Source organism: Grammomys surdaster, unplaced genomic scaffold (assembly GCF_004785775.1).
Source record: "Grammomys surdaster isolate TR1022 unplaced genomic scaffold, NIH_TR_1.0 122165, whole genome shotgun sequence".
Taxonomy (NCBI): domain Eukaryota; kingdom Metazoa; phylum Chordata; class Mammalia; order Rodentia; family Muridae; genus Grammomys; species Grammomys surdaster.
This window is the reverse complement of record NW_021617733.1, coordinates 1-20,249: the sequence shown is the minus strand read 5'-3', so window position 1 is coordinate 20,249 and position 20,249 is coordinate 1. Positions and strand designations below refer to the sequence as shown.

At 39.3% G+C, this 20,249-nt stretch overlaps 1 protein-coding gene across 1 annotated transcript in view; it reads left to right on the top strand.

Annotated features, from left to right (window-relative positions):
* The window catches only part of LOC114636115 (zinc finger protein 888-like), a 6,651-nt gene extending 6,464 nt beyond the window's left edge, over positions 1–187 (top strand). Inside the window, exon 3 of the mRNA XM_028784391.1 lies at positions 1–187. This exon is cut by the window's left edge and continues 1,357 nt beyond it. Coding sequence (XP_028640224.1) covers positions 1–187 — 187 coding nt within the window.
* Positions 188–20,249: the final 20,062 nt, after the last annotated feature.

Below are 20,249 nucleotides of genomic sequence, written 5' to 3'. Positions count from 1 at the left end.
TACAGGAGAGAAACCTTACAAATGTAGTGAATGTGACAAATGCTTTAACCAACTATCACATCTTAGGGGTCATCAGAAAATTCACACAGGAGAGAAACCTTACAAATGCAATGAATGTGACAAATGCTTTACTGAAAAATGCCATTTGAGAAGGCATCAGAGAATTCACACAAGAGAGAAACCTTAAAAATGTAGTGAATGTGACAAATGTTTTACCCGACCATCAAATCTTACTGTTCATCAGAAAATTCACACTGCACTTGGGAGGCAGAGGCAGGTGGATTTCTGAGTTTGAGGCCAGCCTGGTCTACAGAGTGAGTTCCAGGACAGCCAGGGCTACATAGAGAAACCCTGTCTTGAAAAACCAAAAAAAAAAAAAAAAAAAAAAGAAAATTCACACTGGAGAGAAATCTTACAAATGTAGTGATTGTGGCAAATGCTTTACTTACAAAAGCTGTCTCAGAAGGCATCAGAGAATTCATACATGAGATAAACCTTACAAATATTGTGAATGTGACAAATGCATTATCCACAATGTCAGTCTGTCAAATTATCAGAGATTTCATGCAGTATAGAAACTTTGTGAATGAAGTAAGTGAGACAACCCTCTACCAAGAAATATCATCTTAAAATTTATTAGAAGCCAGGCAGTGGTGGCGCACCTGCTCTTGGGAGGCAGAGACAGGTGGATTTTTCAGTTCAAGGTCAGCCTGGTCTGCATAGTTCCAGGACAGCCAGGGCTGTACAGAGAAACTCTTTCTCAAAAAAACCAAAAAAAAAAAATTTTTTTTTGGAGAATACTTAATGAAGGGAAAACTTTCAAATGTATTTAAAGTGTAATTACTTTTGGCATATCTGTTAGAATGAAACAGAGAATTCATACCGGTGAGAATCTTAACAAATATAATGCATATGGAAATATCTTTGATTTCATTTCAGGTCTGAAGAAGCATCTGAAATTTTTTAGTGGGGAAAGTTTTTCTGTTGGGGAAAATATGGCATTTTCCTGGATAAAATATGCTTTACCTAGGGTGTATTCTTTGCAACAGTTGACGCTCCACACTAGAGAATGAGAACAATTGTGAAAAACTTGTGAAATCCTTCATGCAATGTTCAAATGTTTCATAATGTCAAGTATTCATGATTGTTGAAACTCTGAAAATGTGACAGTGTAGGACAGTTTTCATTAAACTTTTCCTTGGTCACCCTCAAATATTACAAGATGAAGGTGAGTCTGGAAATGAGAAGAATGTAATGTTGTATAACACTTTCATGGATACAGAAATAATGCATTCCAAAGAGAAAATAATTGAGGTGTGTACAATAGCCCTCAAAATATATAATAAGACTGGCAACATCCTGTTAATTTTATTCAAATGAACAAATTCAGACCAGTTGTACTTAAGATAGTTTCTTACAAAGTGATTGACAGAGACTACAAGTTCTGTATCATATATTATACCTAGAGATGTGAAGTACATGTCAAGTATCCAGTATCCATAATTCTTATCAAATGCAGGTTTTATGTTTCAGGATAAAAACTGACTATAAGTCCTTTGTGCTCAACAACTCCATCCCATTTTTCCTGTAAATAAAGCTGAATAATTAAGAAAGTTTGACTTGGTTGTTTTCAGTTTGCACTTGGGTTACTTAGATGAATATATGTTGCATCTTCCCAACAAATATCTTTCATAAAACATGCTGAAGTCATGAATATTTTCTGCAAATCTGTAATGTAAATGTTATAGTAGTGGTTATCAACAGGTTAGTAAAAACCTCTTTGAAGTTGGAATGACTCTTTAACTGGTGATGCTTAAGCGCATTGTCAAACACATATTTCTGATGGTCTTAGAACTGAGAAATCATTCATTCAACTCCAGGTTTGTCTGCTCACATACGAATAATTTATATTGTGTGTCAGTGGTTAGCATTACAAAAGTTAGAAACACTGAATTAGTGAAAATGATTGGTGTTAACTAAAATAGAGAAGATTCTTAGCTATATTCCAGGCTTATTACATAGTAGTACTAGGTTAAGTTAAAAAGACTTGAAACAGAAAACAGGTAGACACTTTCAGAGCCTCAGCAATATGTCTGTTCTCTCTTGATATCAAGGAAGTATGAGATACAAGTCTTATCTTAAAATAAATGAAAACATTGGTTCATTGTTTTCAGGACTAACCATTCAAACTCTATGCTGTGATTTCCATTTTTTTTTTCTAAATCGTTTAGAGAATGCTATATTTTACACATCTCAGAACATACACTCTGAAGAAAAACATAAAAACTCACTGTTAAGGTATTGTCTTCATCTTAAATTCATGTGTAATTCCATTCATACAAATATCATGATGTATAAATCATTAAAGAAATATCTTTTTTTTTAAACATAGAATAGTTTATTCAGGGCATGGGGAGGGGAGCCAGGAGGGTAGTAGAGGCAGAGGCAGAGGCAGAGGCAGAGGCAGAGGCAGAGGCAGAGGCAGAGGCAGAGAGAGAGAGAGAGAGAGAGAGAGAGAGAGAGAGAGAGAGAGAGATAGGAGTAGAGGAGTGGAGGCCGGCCATGACCATGTAGAGAGAGGGGGAAAGGAAGGGAGGGGGCAGAGAGAAGCTACAGTCTAAAGAGCAAGAGGGTAAGAGCAAGAAATATCTTGTAGTAGATGAGATACATGCTCGTGCACAGTTTGTAAACCCAAACATTCTGGAAATCTGTTTGGAAGTATATTTGAAAAAAGATGAGAAAAATCTGTACTCCAAGCTGATGCATTACATCAGAATATTTTAAGTAAATTCAAGATGGCTCTGAAAATTATCTAAGAACAAATCATAGTTTACAATGAACAAATCCATATCACTACATATTTTTCTTGATTAGAAAATTAAGGAAATTGTTCGACTTGTGAGAAACTGCTCAGTGATGAACTTGCATTGTTCTCCATTTTGCAGTTTGTTGAAACAGGACCTCATCATTAGTAGAAGCAGTAGAAGACCTTGTTATCCAATGATCATAGGTAATTTCTGTCAATTGCTGCATCAGGAATGTTGAAGCTCACACTCCATGTGATTTAAAGTTATGTGTCTGGAATATCCCTTAACAATTTTTAAATTGGAGCCAGCTGGAGAATCTCTGATGATTCCAGTTTCACATGTTCAATGGATACAGACCTCACTGATTGGTGGCTTAGAGTTCATTATCCCAGATAAACTGAGATTTCCAGTGTCATGGAAGAATTTCAAATAGTGCACAGTGAAAACACATATTACCTTTTACCTCTCACACAATATGATGGTCTTCATTCTATAACCATTTATAGACATACTTCTTGTCTACAGTACAACAAGCATATGGTTTGAGTGGACAAAATGGTTTCAAGTAGACTCACTATTGGAGTTATGTGGATGGACACGTGCAGTTTGAGAAAGATGCAAGCCATTGGCTCATGGAAATTAACCATATCATATTAGAAGAGCATGGAAACTGGGGCTGACTGGATTTGGAACATTCACTATTTATGGAAGAGCATACACATTAAGATACACATTAAGAAGATCCACTTTACAGGAGCCTGATGATCATTCCTAGAACCTCCAGTGACTACATTTTTAGGAGCCCACCTGAAATTTGGCAGTATTTTTCAGGGAAAAGAAACTTGTCTTCAGCTGCAGGACAACTGAAGGGGCAGTCTGTGGATAGGAAACTTTTAGAGTAGGTGGGAAGAATCATTCCTTGATTGAAACTGGTTGTGTAGCAGGAGAACTCAGAAGAGGGACTAGGGGCCTAAAGGACTAGAAGCTCCTCCTTGTTACGAGGAGTGTGGAAGATGTATGTTGTGGAACTAAGAGTGGAGGACACTGTCTTGTGTCTCACAGCAATGTAAAACTCCCTTCATCCACAGTTGTTGCCAATTTAGGCCCTTTTGAGCAGATGTCTGCATACCTATGAAGATGTACTATCTTGTAGTGATACCGTATAGACAAGTAGATGGTTTCTTTATCCTTAATGATGATCCTATGAGGATTCCTGTTTATAGTAATTTTTAAACTTGTTTAATAACACTGTTAAATTCTTTCTGATATTCAAAACTGCAGTGAGATCTCTTCCAGTCTTTAATGTCACTTCTGAGGCAGTAACCAGTCATTATACTGCTCATTGTCTGTAAAACCTATAAAGAAACTTCATAAAAAGGTAATTAACAATTTATTATAGGTGTCAAGACAGAAGATGAAGATATTGACTCGGTTTATGTATACAAATTTTCACCAATATCTTAGTTATGGTTGCTAATTTCCCGTCAACCTCTGTAGCTATGACAGGTGATGGGTCTTTAGCCAGATAATTACTCCTAATGGACATGCATGTAAACATTCTCTGTTCTAAACTTTGATTTCAATTTATGATTTGTTATTTTGTGTGAACTTGTGATAAATGTTTTAACATGTGATCATGTACTCTGAAAGATGTATAAGTATTGAGGACAAATAGATGAGAGAAGAATGTTTTCCTTTTCCCCAGTTAGAGAAGACTTTCCCTTTCCTCTGCTTAGGATCATTTCATATTTCTTCCTAAATAGCTTTCATAGAAAATTTTTCACAATTTAATAATAAATGCTTAAATCAGAAGCAGGCAGCAAGACACACAGTTCCTGCGGAGATAGAACAAAGGCCACATTACTTAATACTCCCTTGTTAGGGTACAAGTGTTATATCCCTAAACCAGTAGCATTTTACCCTAAGAAAGAGCAAGAAAGTTTTTAGGAATTTTTAGACGTTATCATCAGCATTTCAGAAGAGTTAGAGAGCTATAATTTCCGGAGACCCTCAGACATTCAAGCTACAACAGAGTCGTGCTCTGCGCATCCATTGCTAAAGTCTCTGGGCAGCCAATATCCATACTCTCAACTACATAGTGTTCATTTCTCTACTCTTCTCTTTCATTGGCTCTTTGCTATTCTCAGGCCATTCAAACTCAGCCAATTTTATAGTAATGCAAACCACATTTGTAGTTGCATAGACTCACATTTTTTCCCACAATTTTGACCAAACTGACTGTGGTCCTGTATTTCAGCATCTACATTTACTAACATTGATGTTCACCATGAACATCATCATTGATATTTGATGTGCAGGCGTTACAATTTGTGTCCCATAAGTTCTTGTCTCAGATTTCTTGTCTACTTTTTGGCAGTTTTTTGTGAAACATTTTCATGGGTGGGGATAATGTATCTTCTTGAGGGGTCCTTATAAATAATGCCATCAAAACACTACAATTTCAAAGGGGAAGAAAGATCGTTTTTAACTCTTGAGTTTATTGTTCAGAATGAAAGATTGTGTTTGATGTTTACTGGTTAGGTGATATAAGTGTGGGGGGTCTCTGCAAACACTAAGTTTGTCCGAGTAACAATCTACAAGACAAAAATGAAAATCTAGTTCTCTACCACTCTGTGTATATTTCAGCATTGGTGTTAGGTGCTTGGTGGATTATCCCCAAGAAATTCTTGCAGCCCTCAGGATAAAGTGTCCCAGTGCAAGTGTTAACAGCTCTGAGATAAGAGGACTCCTGGCTGATAGAAACCAAGATTTACCACAAAGCCTTAGGTATCAACAAATCACACACAAGGTATTTACTGAAAAACACTGAAGGGAGGCTGCCTCTGCTCAGCTTAAATTTAGAAGAGAATTGAGTGGAAGGCAGGCTTTGTATAGGGTTTCATTGTGGAGGTAGGATTATCAGCAGTGGGAATATGTAAGTTTGTAGTTTGGGGGGATTTTAATTCCTAAGTTGTGTAAATTCAGGAATTTCTGAATTGTTAAAATGAGGAGATAAACAAAGTTTACCCTGCACACTCAGTACCCTGTGTTGGGTGAAAGTTCTAGATTCTGATCCAATGTGGTTTATTTTAGGAATATTTAAGTAGAATATAACTTTGGAAAAAAAAATCTTGGTGACAATTATCTCAATCCTCTGAGCACAACAAATATTAAAATGTGACTACTTTAAAAGTCTAGTGCAAAGTACGTGTGACTCTTTCATTAAGTTGGGTTCTAAAACTAAAGGGCCTAAACTAGGATTACACCTACATTGTAGAAAACAGGAATCTATACAGTGAATGTCACATCTCCCCTAAGGCTAGTTTCTATTGACTAAGAAACAATTCCCTAGGGAGGAAGAGTTTGCAATAAGCTTAATAGCCTGGGAGTTTAAGGTGTGGCCTGGCACTACATCTACCACAGATCACCAAGCTACATACTACAGCCATTCCCTCACTTTTGGTCAGAAAAGAGTGTTCTTCTCATCCTTTGAAGAGAAACCACTGTGGCTTTTATATTCCTGGTTTCCCTAGAGGTAATCTATGACCACAAGATCCTTTGACCCTCTACAACTAAAATAGATTTTCTGGATATTGTTAGTTCTTAGGATGTTAGTGTTGTGGTAGTTTAAATGGATAGACAGTCAAAAGATGTTTTCTAGAATATAAATTGTGTTGTTCACACATACAAAGTGTGATTACATTATTTGACTCTATAGACAGATAATATGCAAGTGCTTCTGGCATAATCTCAGCATTCAGAACACTGGGGCAGGTGTATTCCTCTTCATTTGAGGCCAGAGTAGGCTACATCAAAGTGACATTGTAAATTGCAGTCTCCAATTAACTCTTCTGGCCTTCCGGGACACTGCACTTGGGTTGAGGCACCTTTTCATCACACTGTATTCAGGTGTGTCTGTGTATTTTCAAACGTTGACTGCTATATGGGCAGAGAAATAAATGCTAAGAGGATCTTGGTATTGTCATTTCTATATTCCACCAATAGCCTTTCATTCGTACATTCTTGTCTTTTCAAGCCTGCTCAGACACTTGAAGGTCAGGCAGCCTCTATGCCTATAGGCAATCTGCTGATGTTCTCATGATGTCTGACATCTGATTGCATGTAAGAAAAAACCTGGGACAAAAATTGGAAGGCAGAATTCATGGTTAGATAAAGTGATGCAGAGAGGAGAAAGCAGATGCAGGAGATTTAGTGGGAGACAGAGAAGAGAACAGATAGATGGGAACAGGAGCAGAGAGGGAAAGAGCTAGCTAGTCACATGGCAGTTCATAGCCTTGAATAGATATAAATTTAAGGATAACTGGGAGACTCCTCCACTGTAGGCTCTATGCTATAAAGCATGTAGAAATCTCCTTGCAATTATTTATAATATTGGTGTGTCCACAAAAAGCTCCCATTGTACTTATATATAAACATGTGCATACAAATTATCACATTCGACAGTGTGCCTTTTGTATTTTAGTCAAATCAGATATTGGCTGGCTATTCCCAATGAATTCATGACATCATCAACCTAGCATGGTTTGCAGGTGCAGATTATAGGTCAAAGGCTGTGTGTTTGGTTCCAGTGTATATGTTTCACTTTGTGTAGCTTTCAAAGCTCCTTCCCATAAGAAGGACACTGGAAACTTAGAGTCAATGTTCTTGAAGGCACCAGCTTGACCTCCTCATATACAATGAGCTGTGTCAGTCTTGTCCTTAGCAATGAGGACTTGCTGTCAGTTTGTGAAAAGCAACACCTTTGGTTGTCAATTTGCTGAATTGTTTGGGTATTTTTATGAAAGTTCTTTTGCCAACAACTCAGTTGTTGTAACCCAGTGGAAAAGACAAGATCAACTGGGACTCCATCTCTTTCAATATTCAGAGAATCCATTAGATTCACCTTCATACACTTATAAGATGGCACTTTTCAATTTTTATTTTTGTACAAGCATCTTACAAAGGATACAGCCAGAAGAACTCCATGGAGTCTTGCTCCATGGTGCTTTCCAATGCATTGGTAGAACCATAACTGTGGCAATGCATTATAAAAATGATCTTACCTTCTAATAGATTCAATTTGTTCCTGGACCTCATAACCAGAGTTAATGTAATTTGAAGAAATTTAAGATTTAAAATTGTAATCCTACTATGTATTCAACTTGATGTTTAGCATACTTTTCAAAAAAATCAATGTAAAAACAAACATTATTTTCCTTGGATTTCTCTTGTTATCAACTTTTAAAACCTAACCGGATGCATAGCTGCAATGCTAATTTGTCAGGAGCAACCCTGCTTATACTCTGAAGGCCTAAAATCAGCAATAGGCCTGACATACATGCCTGCTAGCACCAAGTCTTGGGTCTCTGTGGAAAAACACCAGAACAGATACCTAGAAGCTATTGTAAACAAACAGCTTTGTTGGAAGCTACTCATAGGCCTTGTAGATAGGTAACCTTGGTGGATAGTACCAACTTAGATAAAGACAAGTGAATCATAGGCAGAGTCATAATGATCTGTCCCCTGAACCTTCACCTATCTGACACACTGTTCTGGAAGGTATCTGTACTCCCCTTGAACACCTATGCTCCTGCATCATCCCCTTCTCCACATCCTGCCTTTTTGTGTATATAACCTGTGTGTAAAAAAGTAAAAATTACGGTTTGATCAGCCTATAGACAAGCCGTCTTCCTTGTGTTTGCCTGTTTTCCCCATCTTCTCTTTCAGGTGATCTCCCTGGATGGCTGTTTAATGCCCTGCTGGACAGGACACTAATTTATGTACTTTTTTCATGCTCCCACCACAAACTGCATGAATGTCATTTGCTGAAAACATGAAATACAATCGCTTAAATCAACCTTCCAAAATGAATATACTCTTATGAGTATTGATTGATGAAGAGTGATGTTTATAAATATTTGTTGTCTTGATCACTTGGAGCCAGTTACCTAATCATTTTTGAAATTCTGTTAAAGATTTCTGTACACTATCCCATTCCTTCTCAATGTGATGGTTTCCTTAATGTTCCATAAACACTGCAAAGCTCTTTCTTAAGACCAGCCAGGAAGATGCAAACAGACAACAGATAGACACATACAGAGTACACAGACAGACACAAACATGGAGACAGAAGGAAGACACACAGGGAGAGATACACAGGGCAGCCTTCAGGCAGTCACAGATTTAAACTCAGGAAACAGACAGACAAAGGATGAAAGACACAGAGAACATGGCGTAGAGAATTCAACTTTGAACTCACAGTTAAATGCCTCTGAGGGAAAGGCTTTTATTTTTTTCTTTTCCTCAACTCAGATGCATTATTAATTACCAATATGTTTAATCTATTCACATATACAGAATCGATTAGCTTGTGACATTAGGGTTTTTTGCATTAACATAATATGTTGAAGAATTCAACTCACCACATTGGAAAACAAGAAGTCCTGACATCTGAAAGGTGTCCATGGGCTCAGAGCGCTGTACTTTAAAGGCAGACTCCCAGGTCTGGGTTTGTGTTTCAGATCTCTCAATTCTGTAGAGCTGCAGTCCATTTTAACCTGTCACAATCATCACAACAATTTTTGGACATTAGAAGTCTCTTGAGAATCCTGGGTCTCATTATCATCATGAAAAGAGTTGGTTTCCCAGCTATATTCCCTAAGGAGACTTGAGTAATTCTATCGTCACCTTTCCCAGCATATGTAGATGTGGATGTGTGTCCATAGAGAATTATAGAGAACAACCGGGAAACCATCTATGAACAAATGGCTAAACAGTGCAGTAAGGATTGTAGTTCTATTTCTAGTTTTCTTTATTTCTTTTTCTTTTTTTTTTTTGACAAAACTCTAAACAGTTTTCCAAATGAATTTCTCTATTTTGCCTACCCATTCAAGCAGTAAATAATATTGTGCCTTAACCTAACATCATTTTATTTTATTGGATATTTTGTTTATATTTTAGATGTTATCCCCTTACCCCATTTCCCCCTCCTCCCACCCAGGAACCCCCTATTCCATCCCACCTCCTGCTTCTATGATGATGTGCCCCTAGCCCCACCCACAACCCCCAACTCCCCACCCTTGAATTCACCCTCACTCAGTGTCCAGCCTTCATGGGACCAAGGATCTCCTCTGACACCTATGTCTGACGAGGCCATCCTCCCCTACATATATAGCTGGAGCCGTGGGTCCTTTCCTGTGTGCTCCCAGGTTGGCGGTTTAGACCATGGGAGCTCTGGTTGGGTTGTATTATTGCTCTCCTCATGGGGCCAAAAACGCTTTCAGCTCCTTCAGTCTTCTAACTCCTCCATTGGGAACCACTTGATCAGTTCAATGGTTAGCTATGAGCATCCGCTTCTGTATATGTCAGACTCTGGCAGACCTCTAAGGAGTGAGCTATATCAGGCTCCTGTCAGCATGCACTTCCTGACATCCACATCAGCGTCTACCTTTGGTGACTGCACATGGGATGAATACCCAGGTGAAATGGTCTCCAGATGGCGCCTCCTTCAGTTTCTGTCCCACACTTTGTCTCCATATTTGCTCCCCTGAGTAGTTTGGTACTCTTTTTAAGAAGGACAGAATCATCCACAGTTGGTCTTCCTTCTTCATGAGCTTCATGTAGTCTGTGAGTTGAATCTTGGTTATTTCGAGCTTCTGGGCTAATATCCAATTATCAGTGAGTGAATACCATGTGTATTCTTTTGTGACTGGTTTACCTCACTCAGGATGATATGTTCTAGTTCCATCCATTTACCTAAGAATTTCTTGAATTCATTGGTTCTAATAGCTGTGTAATACTCCATTGTGGAAATGTACCACAATTTTTGTATCCATTCCTCTCTTGAAGGACATCTTTGTTCTTTCCAGCTTCTGGCTATTATAAATAAGGCCCGCCACAACCCCACTGTCACCACCACCACTGCTACACCACAGGGATTCCATCTGCTGCCACCTGCTGTCACTTGGTATGTGAATTAACATAGGCCATTGTGAGGCTCACAAAACTTCCACCATATGAACTGTGCCACTGCGGCGCCCATTTGTTGTGCTACCATGTCGGCTGGGCAGCCAGACAGGGGACAAAGACCTCACGGTTGCACCTTTCCTGATACCAGATTGCACAAGCCCACAAACACACACATACTAATTGGTAAGGAGTTTCCGATTGGCAGGAGGGACCCTGGATGCCCAGTTAGTGTCTGGCCAGGCTTTCCTGGGCTAAAGAGTTGGCTTTTCATTGCCCCAGTCCATATGACTGGCCTCTAGCTGAACTACAACCTAGGACATTGGCCATTGGGTGATTCCCCTCTTGGAAATAGCTCCCAGCTCCCCCCACCCCCACACCAAGCTCTTTCAGCTGCCAGAGATCCTGTTACCAATTCTACTATTTTCTGGCTTACTAGCTCTGCAGAGGCCCCTAGATATTCTCATGATGACCTGATATCTAGGCTGTTATCCTGATTTTTTTTTTCATTGCCAGCTTTTCTTTCGGGGTGCCAACTGATGGCTAGGTAACAGCCACGTCATCCACTAGGTACCACATTGTCTTTGACTGTACCCACAAACACCCCACTGGGTTGTCTACTGAAAAACCTCAAATCTCTAAAATTAACACCTGATTTGAAGCCTTCCAAATTGATTCACCTCTGCAATAAGGTCTGGAATCGATACCCCCTAGATAACGGACTAAAGTAGCCACTTAATGACATGCTAGACCCAGTTATTTTAAGGGGTCTTAACACATACTTCCAGCAGTCTGGTAAATGGAAAGAAATTCCCTATGTTTGAGCATTTATCTATCTTTGTTATACTCCTTCCATGTGTTCTGCCTGTTCCCCACCCCAGGTTCTCTTAGCCTTGAAACCTGTTCAACCCAACACCTCTCTCTAATTTTTCTTTTCAGTAAACCGAAATGGGGGAATTGCTGAGACTCTAGCTGCTGTCTGGAGGTTTAGATCAGAACAGCTAGACATGCTTCTCCACGTGCACAACCACCTGCACAAAGGGCTTGGCTGCCCCAGCATGCAAGTGAGGCATTCCCTCTCCCTCTCTGCCTGGGACCTGTAAAGTGAGGGCTAGCAGTGCCTTCTGCTACAAAAACAACTAACATAAACATTGCTGTGATATGGGACATTATTTCTTTTCCTTGTCCACTGTAAACTCTAGCTGCCAGAGACACTGGGCAGCGACTTCCAGCAGCTAGCAGGAAGTCTCTGCTAGCCCAACCCCCTGCCAGCCATAGGATCCAGCTTTATTATTATGGTCTGAGCCAAATGTTTGTTTCCTAATACAAAAATGTGCTTTTCTCTACCTATACAAAGCGCCAAAGTTACTAAGACAGGATAGGGAAGACTCTGACTTAATAGATTTTTATTACTGCTATTCTATTCAGTTACAATCAATCCTTATGGCTCTCAGTCTTGTCAGAAGTCTGCTAATAGTATATTTAAGTTTATGGCTGACAGAATTCCCAAAGCCTCTAACAGTTGACCCAAGATGGTAATTCAAACCAAGGTAAGTCATTTCTCGTGTCACATGTATCCATTCCCCAGAAAAAAGCCCTGCATCTTCTGCCCTTGGAAGCCAACTGACTTCACCCAAGAGACTATGGAGACCACGGAAACTCTTGGCTAGTGGACTCTGTCATTTTTTAAAATAATATATAACTGATAGATTATTGTTTACTCTTTCTCAGACTTCTGACTACATTGACAGCTAAGCTTTCACAGATTATATGTTACCTCATTATGTAGAGTGAAAAATTATAAATACTGGGTATATAGAATTCTCTTTAGACATATAAAATATTCTTTAGGCTTTCTTTATAAAGACATGGAGAAACCAAGCCATGAAACAAGTTAAGAATGTGGACAGGCTAGTTACAGGAACTGGCTAGAATGCAAGGTAGCCAGCTAGGAACCAAGCTGAGAACCGCAGTGACAGGGTAAGGCTGAAGTAACAGGGCAGGGCTACATTCTTGAGAAAGATAAGCATACAGAATGTTTTCACATGACCCTGACTCACGTAGGTTGGGTTTCTTTGGAATGTTCTGCTATTTTTATGTTATGCCACCTTAACAAACATGAGCCCCCTCCCCATTCCTTGGTTTGTGGTTTTTCCCCTTAAAAGCCCCTCTCAAACTGGCTGTTGGGGTCAATTCAGCTCCTGCGTGGGCATACGAATTGACCAGCAGCTAGCTGTCACACACCCTAATAAACCTCCCTATTGCTCTGGTACATGGTGTCTCCAGCAGATTACTGGGTGGTCGCAACTTTCTGAGACTTGAGTGAGGGTCTCCCCTCTGCGGAGATCTTCAATTACCTAAACTCAGTTGCCATCAATTAAATGCTTCATATTTTCTCTTCTTGCTATGCCACTGTCCTAATATTATCTGAGTTCCTATAAACTTGCCTAACTCTAACAAAACATTCCACTATACGATCCCGCAAAGGTTCATCTTAAAGACTGCTCTTGTTATTAACTCATGCTGTTACCTCTTTTGTAAACTTTTTTTGTTGTTATGTCTTTTGTAAACTTAGAAGCTACAGGAAACCCACTCAGATCTACCTCTCATGGACCAAACAGGTGCCATCCACATCTTGTCAACTCCAGGCACATCCAAAATAGCTCCAGAGAAGCAACCTCCAGGTGCTCCATCTCCTGTCACACACACTGCTGCTTCTACTGGACCTGTTTCTTCTGACCTATCCTCAGATGGCTCTTCATAGACCCTGGACAGCAGGAAACAGCCAACTCTCCTAAGACCGGACAAACATACTCCATACCCATTCTTCTAGGTTCCCCGAAAAGACAAAGAGGAATCTCTAGAATTGATTACAGAGCCATAACCTATTGGTAGAAATCTGTATAATTGTTATTAAGCGGAAGTTGTAATTTCTTAGCCAGGCAGTATTGGTAAAACTATTCAAACAGGCCATAGCTCCTCAGCTGTTCTACTATGAGAACAATGAGCTCCTGTTCTTTCTGTGGTAGTAGAACAGCAATTGACTGGAGGACTATTCTTTTCAATTATCCACAAAGTAATAAGAAGTGTGTGGGTGTGGTTGTGTGTGTTTAAGATTTATTTATTTATTTTATATAAGTACATCGTAGCTGTCTTCAGACACAGCAGAAGAGCGCATCAGACCCCATTGCAGATGGTTGTGAGCCACAATATGGTTGCCAAGAATTGAACTCAGGATATTCTGAAAGAACAGTCAGTGCTCTTAACCACTGAGCCATCTCTCCAGCCCTGAAGTGTGTTTTTCTAGCAACATCAATAGCATAGCAACATCCAGACATAGACAAACAAAATTTTAAAATATATTTTTAGATTTAATCAGTGAAGATGATGTGTAGTTCGAACTGGAATTCTTGCTTTACAGGAATGTCCTACAGTTACAAGATCAGCTGTAATGTCTGTGAATGTTGCAAAGCTCCCATGTATGTTCAGGAAGTGTCCTGTTGATAAGTAATGTGGAAGCTGCAATGATGATACTTCCTTTTCACCATCACATGTGCATTAGTGTGTGAGGTGACCAGTCCTCTGGTATGCCAACAGTGAGCATAACCATTGCCTCCATAAACCAGTGACATCTCTTGGCTGTGGAAACTCCTTGAGAAAGTCTATTGCTTGTTGCCTCTACGTGTCACTATCTTCAGGGCTCTGATTCTTGGTGTTATTGTAAATTGCCAAGCCCTCCTCTCTCTCTACTTCTCTCTCTCTCCTCTCACTCTCTCACTCTCTCAATCAACTCTCCCTTGTGGAACCATCTAGTCTGCTGTGATCTGTTACAAGCTGCATGTGAAAATCCTTTCATTTGGTTCCAAAGTCTTCATATTCCCAGGTTTTGGGAGAGAGAGTAGATGCCGGCCATGACCACGTGGAGAGAGGGGTAAGGGGAGACAGCAACCTGTAGGCACAGGTCAACAGACCATGAGAGCAAGAGAGAGAGGAGGGGCAAGCAGCCCCTTTTATAGTGGGCAGGGCTACTTGCCTGTTGCCAGGTAACTGTTGGGAGGAGCATACCTAACCACTGCCAGGTAACTGTGGAGGTGGAGTTTAACAGATTACTAACAGGTTCTGTTAACCCTAAGTGTCGCCAGAATAAAACCCAATTCAACCATGTGGACAAGCTTTATTAAATATTGTATCCTTACTAAGAGACAATGCTACACATGCTACAGGGGGTTGTATAGGCCATTGTAGTTTCCTATGGGGCTTTATTATTTTCCTAAGACATGTAACCTGCAGAATTCCTAAAGGATACCTGTTTCTTGGGCTGGTGGTGAGGTTAATTTTTGGCATTTCAGGTTCAGGGAGAAAGAAGAGTTATCTGGTTGGGTACAGCCTGAACCAGGCCATGAGTTGGGGGGTGGGCAGGGTATGGGGAATGAGAAGGGAGGATGGAGGGGCTGGTCAACTTGGCCACAATGTCTCCATTGATATCTTAATAGGTACCACAGTTAGCCATTCCTCATTTGTTTCTTTGAATTCTTCCAAGTTTAAGCCCAGCCTGCTGTGAGAGGATGACAATAGGTCAACGTATTTTAATAAGTAGAAAACTCTCTATAGATTAAGATAGAATTAGATAGTATCTTTTGAATATTTTTTGTTGTTTTTGTTCTCAAGATAAGGTTTTACTGTGTAGTGCTGGTTGTCCTGGAACTCATTCTGTAGACCAGGCTGGCCTTGAACTCAGAAATCTGCCTGCCTCTACCTCACAAGTGCTGACATCAAAGGTGTGAACCACCACTGCCCAGCTGGAATAATTATGATTGCTCACTTACGTGAGAAATATGACTCCTTGGTTCATACAAATCACTCTGCCCATGCACTTTCATGGTTTGTTGTGTTCTGCATTGTGTACTTCTTGCACAAGTGGGAATGCTTAGACCTTGCACTCAAGGCTTTTTCAGAGATCTCTAGTTGGAGAAGTTCAACTGTCTGCATACTGGGGTTCACAATAGTTTTCTTGGAGTCTTCCTCACCCTTCCTCAGTGTTGCTGGGGAAAAGACTCTTTATGTGTGTTAACTGTGTGACTGACTCTCACATCCCATAGGGTAAACTGAAATCCTCAGACAAAAAGAGACATTTTCATGCTATCTTCTCTTTCCTTCATGTCCATTCTTTTGCCCCATGTTGGCATGTTTGTTTTTTTTCTCATGAAAAATTCCATGTTCTTTCTGAACCATTTTTCTAATTTTCAGGTCTCCATATACTCAGCCAAATCTGCATAATTGTAAAACAAAACTGAGAGCCCTGGATGGTAAATGTCAAGGAGACTCTAACAACCACACCCTAAGTTGGAACAGGTTCAAATATCCCTACATAATAGGCTGCCAATTTAGTTCTGCAGAATTTCTTCTTCCTGATCTGAAAACCACGCATCACAAATAACTCTCTTCATAATGTATATATTTGTTTTATCTATCCTGACTTCTACCAAGGATTCTATTGTGAACTTCTCTGAAGCTTGGTCAATGAAATTCTGTTCTTTGTGAGATTGTAGTCCTCAGGATTTGTAATCTGCAAGGTTTTGCTGGCATTGTGAGTGACAAAGTATGGATCACTTTGTTCTCCATTCCTTGTGTGGGATAGAGCTTTACTGTGTTGTACATGAGGAATATTTCCTACTTTTCTTGTCTTCATTCATTCTTCACAAGAAATGTCTTATTTCCTATGACCTCATGAGCAGTTTCTGTCTTATTCTTTTGTGCATGTTTCCATCAGTTTATTATCTAAGTAGGTTTTTGATATAAAAACGTCTTAATGAATTACTACATTTAAATGTATCTTATACACTGTCAATACTAGCAGCAACTTTTTTTGGATTTAACATTACAATTGCCCATTATTTTCTCTCGGGGCTGAAAAATATTTTTCAATGCTGTCCTGATTTTAATTTATAGATAAATATTTATTACTACTATATACTATTATAATGCCTCCTATTTTGATGGTAAGGGATAGGGAAAGAGATATGCATTGTAACACCACTTAGATATGACCATAGTCAGTTACATCTGGAAGTAGAGGAAGCCAGTCTCTAAGAAAAGATCCAAGGGAATGCTATGCTAGAATGCTATGGTCTCCTAGTACTCAAGAGTCACAGTGTCTAAACACTACATATTGCTATTTTATTTACTTTGTAAAGATTGTGATAAAACAAGTGATAGTAAACTTTTACAGAAGACTCACAAGTGCGGCATTGTGTCTATTCAGAATCATGTGTTTATTGGAGGAAATGTCAGATCTTAGTTTTAAAGTCGAAGTCCCAGTGTTCATATTGATTTCATGGTGGAAGTATGTAAACCCATGTGTTATTCTTCGCATTCTAGAATGAGTTCTGGTTCAGTCTCCATGAAATGGAATATGTCCTTTTGCCATTATACATATAGACAAAATAATTCTATGATACACATTCTTTTTATGTATATACTATTGTTGAATCTAAAGGCCACTATCTATTACTGGAACAGGAATTTATGATCTCTTACTGATAGAGCTGACAACAATCCTGAACCAGTATTTGACAGGCAAGTGTCATAAAGTGACATGCTTTACAAAAATGTCCTGATTTCTCTCTGAAAATTTATGCATTCCTATGCCCATTGCTGTCTCCCAATGCCTGGGGGTTAGAGTTTTACATATTGTAAATTTATGACAGCATTATATTTTTCTCTGCATCTCCTATTTCTGTTGTACAGAAATTCCTGTTGTCAGTAAATTTTCTATCACATGAACTAGGGATTATCCTCATTTTTTTCATACCTATTACAATTGTTAGAATATTTATGGAGAAACACTTTGATAGAGTACTTGCATTATCTGTTTTCTTTGCTGTTGCAGATATTACAGAGCTCCTAGAGTTTACTTTAGTCTGCTCCACCTAAATCCCATAGTGCTTGCATTTTCAGGTGAATGGCATTTGCATATGATGTGCCCCAGATCACTTGGACAGTTCACTCTCTGTCTCATCTCTTGTTATTTCTGATTTTATAATACCCTTGTGTTTCATGTATGTTCTGCGGCAGGTTTTCGATGGGTATCCACGCTGTCATATGTCGAGAGCCAAACCTGGGAAATAACCTGCTGTTCTCAAAAGCCTAGTCAGCACAAGTTTAAAAAAGGACTTTCACAGGTCTCAGGTCCACATTTTGTTTAAACGTTCATTTATCATTCAAACCATTTATTATATATATGTGTTAATGTTATCTAAAGTGCTTATTTTTCTTTGATCTTCACATTTTTCTGAGATAATGAAAATTTAATGTTAGGTCTTTCACATACATAACACAGTTATAATTTTACTGGATTTTCTACTGTGAGGACATATATTTTCCATGAACAAAAGAACTTCAGGTCTCAAAGAGAATCTATTATAAATGATTCTCAAAAACTATGTCGATGTCTAGTCTTTTTACATTGGATGGAGTTTGGTCCTTTTATATCACTGTGAAAGGAAGGTCTCATGTGTCACATAAGATGCATTCCACAGATGATCAGCTTTCCAGACAAAATCTTGTGAATGTGGATATAGAAATATGTAAACACTGATGTCACTGGGCAATATATGGTAGAGAATTTGTAGAAGCATAAAATTATAGGCGACTCACTGTCTTGAATTCTAATAGTAAATATATCAGCTCTCTAGAGGCAGAGATGATGGCAAGAATAGATGTCTTTCTTTTGCCATAACACTGATGTGTTTGAGGAGACATCTATATCAGGCTCAAGAGTCTGACATATTCAGAGGCAGATGCTCACAACTAGCCATTGAACTGACAATGGGGTTCTCAATGGAGGAATTAGAGTGAAGACTGAAGGAGCTGAAAGGATTTGCAGCCCCATGAGGAGAGCGACAATACCAACCAACCACAGCTCCCAGGGACTAAACCACCAGCCTGGGAGCACTTAGGGAGGGGTCCAGGGCTTTAGCTGAATATGTAAGAGTGGAGGGCCCTGCTGGGCATAGGTGGAAGAAGAGATCCTTGAGGTCAGGAAGTCTGGACGCCCCAGTGGGTGGGAATTTTGAGAGTGGGGAGGTGGGATTGGGGGGGTAGATAGGAGTTACATCCACAGAGAAGAAGGAGGAGGGGTGAGGGGGTGGCGGTTCCTGGGTGGGTGGGGGATGGGGTAAGGGGACAACATATGAAATGTAAATAAAACATCCAATAAAACAAATTAAAAACAAAACAAAAAAACACTGATGTGTTTGTGAGCAAATGCAGATTGCAGTATTCTTTTTCTTTTTTGTCTCACAATCATCATAGTTGTGCTTACACCTGAAATCTGTTTGTCTCGAGAGAGTTACTGCCCACTGTGGTGCTCTGTCGTAAATTCTCAATATAGATATGATTACTTTCCTTTGTGTTTTGGTGTGTGGGTTTAATTCTGGGCCTTCAATTCTATTCCATGGTTCTACTTGCCTGTCTGTGTACCAATACCATGTGGTTTTATCACTATTGCTTCATAGTAGAGCTTGAAGTCAGGTATGGTGATTCTCCCCTGAAATTCTTATTTTGTTGAGAATCGCTTTGTTATCCTGGATTTTTTGTTATTCCAGATCAATTTGAGAATTGATCTATCTCTGTGAATATTGAATTGGAATTTTGATGGGTGTTATATTGATGCTGTAGATTGCTTTTGGTACGATGGCCATTTTTCCTCTGTTAATCCTGCTGATCCATGAGCATGGGGGATTTTTCCATCTTCTGAGGGCTTCTTTGAATTCTTTCTTTAGAGACTTGATGTAATTCTCAAGCAGATTGTTCACTTGCTTGGTTGGAGTCACATCAAGATATTTTATATTACTTGTGACTATTATGAAGGGTGTAGCTTCTTTAATTTCTTTCTCCATCCCTGCATCCCTGGGATGAAGCCTACTTGATTTTTGTGAATGGTTGTTTTGATGTATTCTTGGGTTTGGTTTGCTAGAATTTTATTGAGCATTTTTGCATAGATATTCATAAGGGAAATTCACCTGAAATTCTGTTTTGTTGTTGGGTCTTTGAGTGGTTTAGGTATCAGTGTAACTGCGCCTTCATAGAATGAATTAGGTATTTGTGCTTCTGATTCTATCTTGTGGAACACTTTGAAAAGTATTGGTATTAGGTCTTCTTTAAAGGTCTGACAGAATTCTTCACTAAAACCATCTATCTGACATGGGCTTTTTTTGGTTGGGAGACTTTTTTGGGGGGGAAGGGTTTGAGACAGGGTTTCTCTGTATAGCTCTGGCTGTCCTGGAACTCACTCTGTAGACAAGGCTGGCCTCGAACTCAGAAATCCACCTGCCTCTGACTCCCAAGTGTTGGGATTAAAGGTGTATGCCACCACTGCCCGACTGGCTGGGAGACTTTTAATGACTACTTCTTTAGGCATTTTGGGGGATTTTACATGATTTATTTGATCCTGATTTAACTTTGGTACCTTGTATT